The sequence below is a fragment of the Oncorhynchus nerka genome, linkage group LG23, assembly GCF_034236695.1.
Source record: "Oncorhynchus nerka isolate Pitt River linkage group LG23, Oner_Uvic_2.0, whole genome shotgun sequence".
Lineage (NCBI taxonomy): Eukaryota > Metazoa > Chordata > Actinopteri > Salmoniformes > Salmonidae > Oncorhynchus > Oncorhynchus nerka.
The window spans coordinates 33,527,909-33,541,151 of record NC_088418.1 but is presented as its reverse complement, the minus strand read 5'-3'; the positions used below and the strand labels follow the sequence as shown (position 1 = coordinate 33,541,151).

The window sequence follows — 13,243 nt, the reverse complement described above, 5'->3', positions numbered from 1 at the left end:
GACCCTGCCTCACACAGGAAGCGGCGCAGGTCCTAATCCAGGCACTTGTCATCTCCCGTCTGGATTACTGCAACTCGCTGTTGGCTGGGCTCCCTGCCTGTGCCATTAAACCCCTACAACTCATCCAGAACGCCGCAGCCCGTCTGGTGTTCAACCTTCCCAAGTTCTCTCACGTCACCCCGCTCCTCCGCTCTCTCCACTGGCTTCCAGTTGAAGCTCGCATCCGCTACAAGACCATGGTGCTTGCCTACGGAGCTGTGAGGGGAACGGCACCTCAGTACCTCCAGGCTCTGATCAGGCCCTACACCCAAACAAGGGCACTGCGTTCATCCACCTCTGGCCTGCTCGCCTCCCTACCACTGAGGAAGTACAGTTCCCGCTCAGCCCAGTCAAAACTGTTCGCTGCTCTGGCCCCCCAATGGTGGAACAAACTCCCTCACGACGCCAGGACAGCGGAGTCAATCACCACCTTCCGGAGACACCTGAAACCCCACCTCTTTAAGGAATACCTAGGATAGGATAAAGTAATCCTTCTCACCCCCCCCCTTAAAAGATTTAGATGCACTATTGTAAAGTGGCTGCTCCACTGGATGTCATAAGGTGAATGCACCAATTTGTAAGTCGCTCTGGATAAGAGCGTCTGCTAAATGACTTAACCTCTTCAGTCGACCCTCTACTTTTTTTGAACATTTTGTTAAAAATCGCGCAACATTTCAGCGCCCTGCTACTCATGCCAGGAATATAGTACGTTCATATGGTTAGAATGTGTGTATAGGAAACCCTCGGACGTTTTTAAAACTGGTTAAATCACGACTGTGGCTATTACATAACGTGCGTTACATCGGAAAGCGCAGGAAAACCTGATCACAGAAAATGGAAATAAATATCCTTGCGCCACTACCGCAATTGTTAACAGTGAGCCGAATTAGATAAGACCGAGCATTCAACTCCCACAGCATCCCCATGTTGTCGAGTATCTTGTGAATTTAATCATCTTTGATTCTTGGTTGATCCGAAAGAGGGGCACCGCTTACCTCCGGTCTCCGCCCAGATCATTCCGGAAGAGCTCTCTCCTGAAATTTTTTCCAAGACGACAGCTAATGATATCTACATCGCCTACGGATGATTTTTATCGCTTATTAACGTTTACTAATACCTAAAGTAGCATTACAAACGTATTTCTCAAGTGTTTTGTGAAAGTTTATCGTCTACTTTTTGAATTTTAAAAAATGACGTTACGTTGTGAAATCGCTGTTTTTTTCGTTTATCACACAGTCTACATATAACGATATCTTGGCTTTATATGGCCCGATTTAATCGAAATAAAGACCCAATAGTGTTTATGGGACATCTAGGAGTGCCAACAAAGAAGATGGTGAAAGGTAATGACTGTTTTCTATTTTATTGTGCGGTTTGTGTAACGCCGAAATGCTAATTATTTTGTTTACGTCCCCTGCTGTGCTTTTCTGTTGTAGTGTATTGGTGCATGCTATCAGATAATAGCTTCTCATGCTGTCGCCGAAAAGCATTTTAAAAATCTGACTTGTTGCCTGGATTCACAACGAGTGTAGCTTTAATTTGATACCCTGCATGTGTATTTTAATGAACTTTTGAGTTTTAACTAATACTATTAGCATTTAGCGTAACGCATTTGCATTTCCAGAGCTCTAGTTGGGACGCAAGCGTCCCAGGTAGAGGTAAGAGGTTAAATGTAAATGTTTCACCTAACCTAAATCCAATGACATCGTGCCATTTTTTGTTCAATTCAAGTTAGGTGACAACTAAATCAAAACTAGATGTTGAATTGACGCCTGTGCCCAGTGGGAAGAGTCCTACCTAGTCGACAGATATTTAGGAGATCATATGTGCGGTCCTAACTAGCTATACAGAAAATTGCTTTGGAGTTGATGAAAGAATGTTTCGATATTTTTATATAAGCAACCCATAAATTATCTAGAAGTACCTGCACCAGTATCTCTTGCATTTTTGAAAATAATTTCAAATTCATATTACTTGATGTACAGTGACATACACTGTGGGGGTCTGAAGTGTGCTATATATTTCACAAGACGGTGACACGTGATTGGTTATTCCCCCAATTTGCAATAATGTCAATGAGTGTCATGACTATATTTTCTTTGTGTAATTACCAGTTGAGATAAACTTTTATGAGTTTATTTCCGTCCTGGCTCAGAGTTTAAACCTACTCTGAGCTGGGATTTTTTAAATTATTGTCTTAAAACGGGTTTTAACAGGATTCCTAGGCCCTATTCTGGAACACTTTGTGGATATGGCCCCAGGTCCCCCTGTCCATGTTATCTCATTTATTATGATCCAAAAGGCTAGTGTTCCTAGAGCAGCACTCCTTTGAGACGAATGAATATTGGCCCAGATGTCCTTCTTTCAGACTTTTACTTAACTTAACTATGATAAATGTATTTAAATGAAATACTATCTGTAGGGCTCATTTGAGGGCTCATTTAGAACTGATAGTCCCCCAGAAGTGTAAAAATAAATTACATCATTAGCATTCTCTCTGTTGAAATAGTATACATTTCAGATGTAAAAAAATTAAGGATAAAAATGTCAAAACTCCTTTAAACGGATATTTCCATGATGGTGCATCGTCCAAGCGTCCTCTCATAGAACCCCCGACATGGTGGCACCCAACATGGTGGGAGAGGTGGAGGAGAGACCTGTGCCCTGTGTGTGTGGGGGGGAACACGGTGAGAGAAAGGGAGACAACCAGATATGTGTGTTGGACTGTGATGAGCATTTCGACAAGGTGTGTGTGTGGGGCTGTGGTTGGGGTGAGGACGATGTATGTGTCTGGGGCTATGGTGAAGATGAGATGTGTGTGTAGGACTGTGCTGAGAGTGAGGGAGAGTATAGGATATGTGTGGGTGGCTTTGGTGAGGCTGAGAGAAAGGATTAGGTGTGTGGGGATGAGGTTTGTGTGTGGGGCTATGGTGAGGGTGAGGAGTGTGTGTGGAGCTATGGTGAGGGAGAGGAGTGTGTGTGGAGCAATGGTGAGGATGAGATGTGTGTGTGGGGCTATGATGAAGATGGGGTGTGTGTGTGGGGCTATGATGAAGATGGGGTGTGTGTGTGGGGCTATGATGAAGATGAGGTGTGTGTGTGGGGCTATGATGAAGATGAGGTGTGTGTGTGTGGCTATGATGGGGATGATGTGTGTGTCTGGGGCTATGATGAAGATGAGGTGTGTGTGTGTGGCTATGATGGGGATGATGTGTGTGTCTGGGGCTATGATTGGGATGATGTGTGTGTCTGGGGCTATGCTGTAGAGGAGTTGTGTGTATGGAGATGTGTTGAGCCAGAGGGTGTGAGTGTGGGAGATGGCATGGGGAGGGAGCTGGAGCATGAAGTCAGCAGAAGTACTCGTTGGGCTGACCCTCTATCTTTGCTGTGGCCTCAGAGTCCAGACTGGATCGGGCCGACAGCAGCCGGTTGGACTCCTCAGGGTTGAGTCTGGTCAGGTACTCACCCTCCAACCCTTTAGCCTTGGTTCCGGGGGACAGCGTCTCAAAAGTCACATACGAGTCCTGGATGTCCTTGGACTTCTTGCCCCAAATCTTCTGGATACGCCTCTTGAGCGCACCACAGCAGACGATTACGGTGAGTGGCACAGCAATGACACAAGCCACAGTAATCACGATGACGTTGATGAGCTTCTGGGTGCCAGCGGCACTGGCCGCCTCGTCGGTGGAGAAGATGACACACTGCTCCTTCTTGGGGATCAGGCCCCGGACACACACGCAGGCAATGTACTTAGTCTTGGGCACCAGGCCCTCGATGAAGACCCGATTCTGACCTGCTGCCACGTTGATCTTGCGCATGTCTCTTTCGCCGAAGACGGCATAGAGCACACTGAAGGCTGTGGTGTTCTTGGCCTTGGGCGCCCGCCAGTTCAGGGTGATGGTGTTCTCCGTATCGCCCAACACCTTGACCGAGCGAACTATCCGGTCCGGGTCATACTGGGCCTGGGCCAGGTTGCTCAGGTTGGTCTTCTCCAGCTCCAGGAGTCCGTCTGGACTGGGCAACTTGGCTGGTCCAGGGGTGGCTCTATCTGCCACACTTCCCACTACCACACCTTCAGGCTCAGGGCTGGAGTCCACAACAGCAGGTGGGGGTTGAGGGTTGGGGGTGGGAACCACTAACCTATCCACCAGTTTCTCCTGGTATGCTGCCTTCCCCATCCCGTTGGGTTTGTTGACTTTGTTTTTTTTTACAGTAGCAGCAACCACGCTGGTTTGGTTGTTGTTATTGTCGGGTTTTGGGGGAGCATCAGAGACAACCAGGGAGATGATGGTCTCTGCATTTCCGGCGTAGTTAGTGGCCTTGCAGACATACTTCCCTGAGTCACGGTAGGACACGGCTGGGAATTTGAGGATGGACCAGATAATGCCTTCCTTGGAGTTCTCCTGCTGGACTGTAAGAGCAAGAGAAGAGACATGGACACATTATTAGTCAGAGTAAAAAAATGTAAATACTAAAAAGTAATACAAAGACAGGGGAGATTCCCATTTAAAGTGTTTTTTAATGCATATCCACAAAGCGTCTCAGAAAAGGTCCTAGGAATCCTGTTAAAACCTTTTACGACAAACTCTGAATAATATCAATTTGTTAAAGTTTATCTCAGCTGGTAATCATGACAGTTTAAGGTACTACAAAGGAAAGATAGTGATGATGCTCAATGACATTGTTGCAATTTTGTTATTGTTTTTATTTAACCTTTATTTAACTAGACAAGTCAGTTGAAAACAAATTCTTCTTTTATACCCCAGTCACAGCACTGAGATCTTGCGCTGAGATGAAATCAAAATGTATTGGTCACATACACATGGTTAGCAGATGTTATTGCAAGTGTAGCAAAATGCTTGTGCTTCTAGTTCCGACAGCGGAGCAACATCTAGCAAGTAATATCTAACAATTCCACAACAAATACCTAATACACACACATCTAAGTAAAGGAATGGAATAAGAATATATAAATATATGGATGAGCAATGTCAGAGCGGCATAGGCTAAGATGCAATAGATAGTAAATAATACAGTATATATATATATATATATATATATATATATATATATATATATTGTATTATTTACTATATGAGTTGAGTAATGCAAGATTCGTAAACATTATTAAAGTGGCACTATTAAAGTGACTACTGTTCCATTTATTAAAGTGGCCAATTATTTCAAGTCTGTATGTAGGCAGCAGCCTCTCTGTGCAGTGCCTTAGACCACTGTGCCACTCGGGAGCCCCAAATAAAGGGGAATAACTAATTGCGACGAGGCATTGTGTCACGCCCTGACCTTAGAAATCCTTTTTATGTCTCTATTTTGTTTTGGTCAGGGCGTGAGTTGGGGTGGGCATTCTATGTTTTCTATTTCTTTGTGTTTGGCTGGGTATGGTTCTCAATCAGGGACAGCTGTCTATCGTTGTCTTTGATTGGTAACCATACTTAGGTACCCTTTTCCCACCTGTGTGTGTGTGTGTGGGAGGTTGACATTCTTTATGGCACTTAGCCTTAAGCTTCACGGTTTTGTTATGTAGTGTGTATTGTTTTGTTCGGCGGCTTTTCTTAATTAAATAACATGTACGCTCACCACGCTGCACGTTGGTCCGCTCCTTCCAACAGCCGTGACAGAACCTCCCACCACCAAAGGAACAAGCAGCGTGGTGAAAGGGACTCCTGGACAGATGAGCAGCGCTATCTGGAGTATGAGACAAACTAGGAGGAGATAAAGAGGTGGTCGGTTGACCCAGGGAGAGTGCCGGAGCCCGCCTGGGATTCTCTAGAACAGTGCGAGTAGGGATACCGGAGAATGGTGTTGGCGACACGAAAATGGCTGGCAAGGATGCCCGAGAGGCAGCCCCAAAAATGTTTTTTTGGGGGGCACACGGGGAGTGTGGCAGAGTCAGGTAGTAGACCTGAGCCAACTCCCCGTGCTTACCGTGGCGAGCATGGGACTGGTCAGGCCCTGTGCTATGGGGTGATGCTCACGGTGTCGAGGCAGAGCATTCACAGGCCGGTGTGCTCGGTGCCAGCATCCCGCATTTGCCGGGTGGAAGCTGGCATCCAGCCAGAATGGGTGGGGCCAGCTCTGCGCTCGAGACTGCCAGTGCGCCTCCACGGCCCAGTGAATCTGGTGCCTCGGCCAAGCAAGAGGCCTCATGGATGTCTACCCAGCCTGGTGAGTCCTGTGCCTGCTCCCAGAGCCAGAGTCGCCTTCCTGTCCGGTGCTGCCAGAGTCGCCCTCCTGTCCGGTGCTGCCAGAGTTGCCCTCCTGTCCGGTACTGCCAGAGTCGCCCTCCTGTTCGGAGCTGCCAGAGTCAACCTCCTGTCCGGGGCCCGCTGCAAGGGTCCCCAGTCCGGGGTCAGCGGCGAGGGTCCCCGTCCCATACCACGTCCACGTCCCATACCAGAGCCGCCACCGTGGATAGATGCCCATCCAGACCCTCCCCTATTATGTTATACTCACAGACATGATTCAAACAGTTTTAGAAACGTCAGAGTGTTTTCTATCCAAATCTACTAATAATATGCATATCTTATATTCTTGGCATGAGTAGCAGGAAGTTGAAATTGGGCACGCTATTTATCCAAAAGTGAAAATGCTGCCCCCTATACCTTAATAAGAATTTAAGGACAACAAAGTCAAGGTATTGGAGTGGCCATTACAAAGCCCTGACCTCAATCCCAAAGAAAATGTGTGGGCAGAACTGAAAAAGTGTGTGCGAGCAAGGAGGCCTAAAACCTGACTGCGTGCGTTACACCAGCTCTGTCAGGAGGAATGGGCCAAAATTCACCCAACTTTTTGTGGGAAGCTTATGGAAGACTATACGAAACGTTTGACCCAAGTTAAACAATTTAATGGCAATGCTACCAAATACTAATTGAGTGTATGTAAACTTCTGACCCACTGGGAATGTGATGAAATAAAATAAAGCGGAAATAAATCATTCTCTACTCTTATTCTTATTCTATACATTTCACATTCTTAAAACAAAGTGGTGATCCTAACTGACCTAAGACAGGGAATTGTTACTAGGATTAAATGTCAGGAATTGTGAAAAACTGAGTTTAAATGTATTTGGCTAAGGTGTATTTAAACTTCCGACTTCAACTGCGCGTGTATCGCCAGCTGAATACATTACAAATGGTTAAGAAATCTACCACTCTATAGACCAAGCAGACTAAGACGTGAACCGGATGTTGCAAAATGGTTTAAAACTACAACTCTACCAAAGGACAAGACTAGAGGACGTGAGGACCCTGGTCCCCACATTGAAATGGTTACCACTTTATAGACCAAGCAGACTGAGGTATAAGCCGAATGTTGCAAAATGGTTATAAACTCTGAAACTATCGATCACTACAGAAGAAGCAAATCCTAGACATCGCGTTATCAGTCTGCACATGAAAACGTATGTAGTCTAGGATGAGAACACCAACAACCTCTGAAGCATTCTAACGGGATGAACTCAAAAGAACTACTGTACGGGTTATGTCGAAGTATCTATTCTTACCACCACCATAAGCAGGAGCTCTACCTAAGGATATGTTGATCTCTGGTGGCCGAACCAGAGTCGTACACCCAACAACTCTGTGACCAAAGGATTTGGACGATCAAGGACAGCTCAATCGTGAATGTATAAATTGCATTCCTTTTTCTTAATGAGCGGTTATTAGAGTGCTTAAGATGTTTTATTTTCATGAGTGTAGCCTCCCATAGTCCGATAGAGTTTCTCCTTTGTCTCCCTTTTCCTCCCCCTCCTCTCTCTGAAATCTCCACTGTGTATAACCAAACTGTTCTGTTAATCTTCGAGAGACTATTTACTGTATTATGTTAGTGTGTATTTTGTAATTGTTTAATTAGTTAGTAAATAAATAATTGAGCCAATTTGTGTATCGCTGATTCATCAATAAAGTGCAGACTACAGGAAATTACGAGGTTCAGAATGACTGATGAGGTAATAATACATTAATACACTGTAATCGATAAGATATGAAAATATCTGAAGAGAGTTAAATTCGGGAAATAATAACTCTTTAAACAACATTTTCCCATGGTGCCCCGACTTCCTAGTAAATTAATGTGTACATGATTAATTTAATCACATAATAATTACACATGGAGAATTCATTTGATAATATAACAGTCTTCACTTTAATGATAGTCACGTCATGACAATGATATATGATAAACAGAGTAGCAGCAGTGTATATGATGATTGTATGCGAGTCAGTATAAATGTATGTGAATATTATGTGTGTGTTAGATAATGATGGAGTGAGTGTTTGTCTGTGTGTGTTGTTGTGTCAGTTTGTGTGAGTGTTTAGGGCCCTATGAGTGTGTATAGAGACAGAGCAAAAATAAATAAAAAATACAAGGGTCAACTCAGATCGTCCGTGTAGCCAGTTGTTCGCTATTTAGTTAGCCATTTAGTAGTCTTATGGCTTGTGGATAGAAGCTCTTCAGGAGCCTTTTGGTGTCAGACTTGATGCACCGGTACCGGTTGCCATACGGAAGCAGACTTCTCTGGATGGCAGGGAGTTTAAGCCCAGTGATGTACTGGGCTGTCTGCACCACCCTCTGTAGCACCATGTGATCGAGGGCGGTGCTATTGCCATACCAAGCATGGGTGCAGCAGGAAAAACCTGCTCTAAATGGTACAGCCGCAAAACCTTTTTAACCTCCTGAGGGGTAAAAGGTGCTGTCTCGCCTTCTTCACAACCGTGCACTTGTGTGTGGATCATTTTAAGTTGAAATGCATAAAAATGACTTCATAATGAGATGATACATTAGTGCATTATCACTTAACTACCTACAACATATTTAGCTGGCTAGCAAAAAAAGCTTAAAAAAGGCTTTTACTGCATTTTGCCTTTGTAGGGCAGTATGCATCACTGCTTATTTTAGTAAGATTTATGAATTCAAGAAGCTAGGACTACTAGCTAGCTAGCTACATTGATTAGCTAGGTTCACAATGTAAACAAAAGCAACTTGTGTAATTAGAGGATCATTTAGTACAAACACTAGCAACAATTGAATGAGTATTTGAAAAACACTGGACAAAATATATTGTAGTTATGCATAATCGATGGATATGGTACAGTACAGTAGAAAATATAATAAATATGCTCTTCCCCTGTGCTCCTCTCCGCTCTCAAAACAACGTGCTCTGTGCAGCAGGTAGAACAGCACATTGATACGACGCTGATGGCAAATAAATGCAACGTGTGCAGTGGAGCTAAAGCGTTATAGTGGAGCTGAAGTGTTACAGTCACACAGACACAGAGAGAAAGGAAGAGAAGCAAACATACACAAATCCCTTGCTGACTCACCTGTCCCGTTCAGGGCTTTCCCTTCCGCCCTGCGCCAGGCCAGATCCGGGCTGGGAACGCCAATGGTCCCGCAGCGCAGCAGCACGTTGTTTCCCACGGCGCTGCGGACGTGTGCCACCGCTGTGTGGACGCGTGGCGCCTGGCACCTCCGCAGCTCGGCATCGCTGAACAGAACACCTGACAGGCTCTCGGGAGCTGCACAGCGGAGGCGTGTGTCGATTAATGCCACAGAGAACGTTGGCAACTTCTGGAACTGGACCAGGTCATACAGGCGGCAGTCACACAACCAGGGGTTGTCATGGAGACCTGGATGGTTCAAGGTCAACTCATTAATCACATGGCAAAATAAAATTGAACTCTGAATTCTGTGATGAATAAAATAAAAAAGGATACTAATGGGGATTGGTGGGGTCAGAGGAGAACGTAAAAGTTACAGTATGAAGTGGGGTACACGATATAAGAAGGGCCCAGAGTTTTTCCTGGTTAGGTCATGAAAAACACCTTGGCCTGGTCTGTTTACAAACACATCGTGAATGAAAGGAATGACAGTGTCTCTCTGGTTACACATATGGCTACAGATGACTGCTGTGGATGTCTGTGTGAGGATTACTTACATTCTAGAATAAACTACAATGACGGGTGTGGTGATGACAACGATAATGACGACGGCGACGATGATGGTTAAATTGGGATTTAGGCAGTTATTGAACAATATTCAGATCATGTTGGCTTTTTCAGAAGATTTAGGAACTTAGCACACACATTTGTCTTTATATCTCTTTTTTTCTCAATTTCGAGGGATTTTTCAATCAATCAACAACTCTGAGTGACTAAAATAGATGTAGTTTACTTAAGCCATTTTTTTTTTACTCAAATGTTTTTAGGATCGGTAAGTTGACTGAGAACACATTCTCATTTACAGCAACAACCTGGGGAATAGTTACAGGGGAGATGAATGAGCCAAATGGAAGCTGGGGATGATTAGTTGGCCAGTTTGGAAATTTAGCCAGGACACCAGAGCTAACACCCCTACTCTTACAATGAGTGCCATGGGATCTTTAGAGATAACAGAAAGTCAGGACACCAGTTTAACATCCCATTCAAAAGAAGACACCCTACACAGGGAAATGCTCCCAATCACTGCCCTGGGGTATTAGATTTTTTCTTTTGACCAGTGGAAAGAGTACCTTCTACTGGCCCTCCAACACCACTTACCAGCAGCATCTGGTCTCCCATCCAGGGACCAACTAGGTCCAACCATGCTTAGCTTTAGAGGCAAGCCAGCAGTGGTATGCAGGTTGGTATGCTGCTGGCCAACGATGATGACAATGATGATGACAACGATAATGACGACGGCGATGATGATGGTTAAATTGAGATTTAGGGAGTGATTTCACAATACTCAGATCATGTTGACTTTTTCAGAGGATTTGGAAACATATCACACATTCGTTTGTATACAGTATCTCCTTTTTTCTCCATTTCGAGCGATTTTTCAACCAACAACTCTGAGTGACTGAAAAAGATGTGGCTTACTTTACTTAAGCAATTATTTATGATGGAAAACATGCCTGATCTGAATGTATGATTGTCTTGTGGTTTTATATTAGTGATGACTTCTAGCCACATCTCCCTTGTAAATGAGAGTGCATCTCAACGGTACATGCGATCACCTGGTAAATTGTGAGGAAAAAAAGGAAAAAGGAAAAGAAATGTTAACAAATCTCTCCCTTACCAAGTATAATTTTGGAGTTCTCTGGGCCCTGCACAGGTTTAACTGTTAGCCAGGTGGCGAGCACCTCAGCTGGAACAGTCAGAAGGTTGTTGCTGGACAGATCCAGGTAGGTCAGGTTTTTAAAATAAATTGTGGCGTCTGCGGGAACTGAGGTCAACTGGTTGTTGTGCAAGTCGAGCAGCGTGAGGCTGGACATATCCATAAGAGACTCCCAGGGGAACGCGGTGAGGGCATTCCCATCCAGTCGCAGCTCCTCCAGATTTAGCATCCCACGGAAACTGTCCGGCTTGAGAGAGGACAGCACATTGAAGGACATCCAGAGGAACTCCAGATTGGGGAGGTAACTGAAGGCTTCGCTCGGGATACGATGGATGGCTGTTTTCTCGATTCGCAGCTTGGACGTGTCCACGGGGAAACTGGCAGGCACAATGGAGATCTCGGGGTCATTGCAAATTACACTCCTGAGGAAACAACGGGATGTGTTATACCTAGGCTTATGTTGTTTAAATAAAAAATGTGGGAGGAAAGGAACACAAATATTATTATTATTTGAACTTTTTGTAAAAAGAAACTGACATTTTTGGTGTGAATTATTTATGTGAAATGTCAAATTGGGTTTTCATACAGGCTATTTAATACAGGCTATGTGCCAATTATAGTAAATTAATTCAAAAGCCTACATGTAGGACCTAACACTCTCACTATAAACTCAACTCAGAGAGATTGTCAGAGATAGACAGTTGGTCAACGTGCCTTTGCAAGATAATCCTGCATTAAATAAAATTGGACATCATGCACTCCCAATAATTTACTTTGTCCACATGCTGATTTCGCAATGAAGGTCCAACATCTGTAATCATGCGAGAAAAGTCTCTTAAATTAAACGGAATGCGTCTGCACAAACAAATAAAACATGCACATTAAGCGATACATTGGTTGATTTTGTCATTATTTTCTTCTACTCACCTGGCCATAGATCCATCACTTAGGTTGTGAAAAAAACAGCTACACTGTGACGGGCACGCGCTCACCGAGGAGGGTAGCGCACCTGTCGCCAGGTAGAGTCCCAAGACGAACGCGAGGAACATTTTGGCCCACTTTTATGCGTGCACTGCACAGCTAGCCTGCATGCACCCAGTCAGCACCCACTGAAGCCAAACAGACTTGCGTTTGTCATTTACTGAAATATCATTTGCACGGTTTTGTCCCACGGCTTCGCTGTCCCATAGCGATCAGACTGCTATGAGTCCCGAGATAAGAAGGATAGACAAGGATTAGCGAAAGGACTGCAGTCTTTTCATCTGGATGCATATTTCATCCTGGAATCCGATAGGCTGCGCAGAGACGTCCCTATTTATTATCACACAAAATACATCCGAAATTGTCATAATCCACTGTGATATTGTTTGTCTTTTTTCTCCCCCACAAATTCAGTTTGTTCATTTGAACCCTGCCGTGACTGGTTGTTGGGCTGCGCTCGTTTTGCCAAGGTGTCGCACCGTGGTAAAATTGGTTTGAGATTCGATGTTGGCCAGACATTCGGACGTTTAAACTTCAACAGCTCGCAAACGACTTGACCTACATAACTCCGGTTAGGCTCTTTATGAAAGAAAAAAGGTGTACAGTATTGCACAGGTTTTATTTGACCGATTCCGACCCTAGTTTCACAATCAAAAGGCCGTTGGATTATGAAACTGGGTTCGGATTTGACGTGAAAGCTAATATTTAGGGACCATCAACAAAGTGCATGATCACAATATACAAATTGCAATATCTCCTCAACCGCGTCATTTAGCAACCTCATTTCAACTGTCAATTATTCCTCGCATAGAGCAGCATGTTGCGTTGCACACTCTTTGTTTTTCTCATACAATGATTAAATTAAATATATATATATTTATAAAAACACTTACAATTAAATATCTGGTTGATCACATGACCTAGACACCTCAAAACAATGTTGTATTGTTCAAAGAGACACACAAAGTATGCCCTTTGGTCTCATTAAGTGCTTACACGGTTTTATGAAACTTTAGAAGTCCAATGGCTCACGTGACTTAGCAACTTCATTTTAACTGCCCATTATTCCTTGAATAGAGAGACATTTTGCACTCTCTTTAGTTCTCATAAA

At 44.2% G+C, this 13,243-nt stretch overlaps 1 protein-coding gene across 1 annotated transcript; it reads right to left on the bottom strand.

The window, feature by feature from the left end:
* Nucleotides 1-492: 492 nt before the first annotated feature.
* On the bottom strand, nucleotides 493-12,773 carry LOC115106219 (leucine-rich repeat, immunoglobulin-like domain and transmembrane domain-containing protein 1). Its single transcript, XM_029628781.2, has 4 exons — nucleotides 12,079-12,773; nucleotides 11,113-11,573; nucleotides 9,378-9,683; nucleotides 493-4,450 (listed from the first exon to the last, which is right to left on the bottom strand). Exons 1-4 carry the CDS (start codon nucleotides 12,198-12,200, stop codon nucleotides 3,387-3,389), a joined length of 1,953 nt encoding a protein of 650 aa, XP_029484641.2. The 5' UTR covers nucleotides 12,201-12,773; the 3' UTR covers nucleotides 493-3,386.
* Between the last annotated feature and the right edge of the window lie 470 nt (nucleotides 12,774-13,243).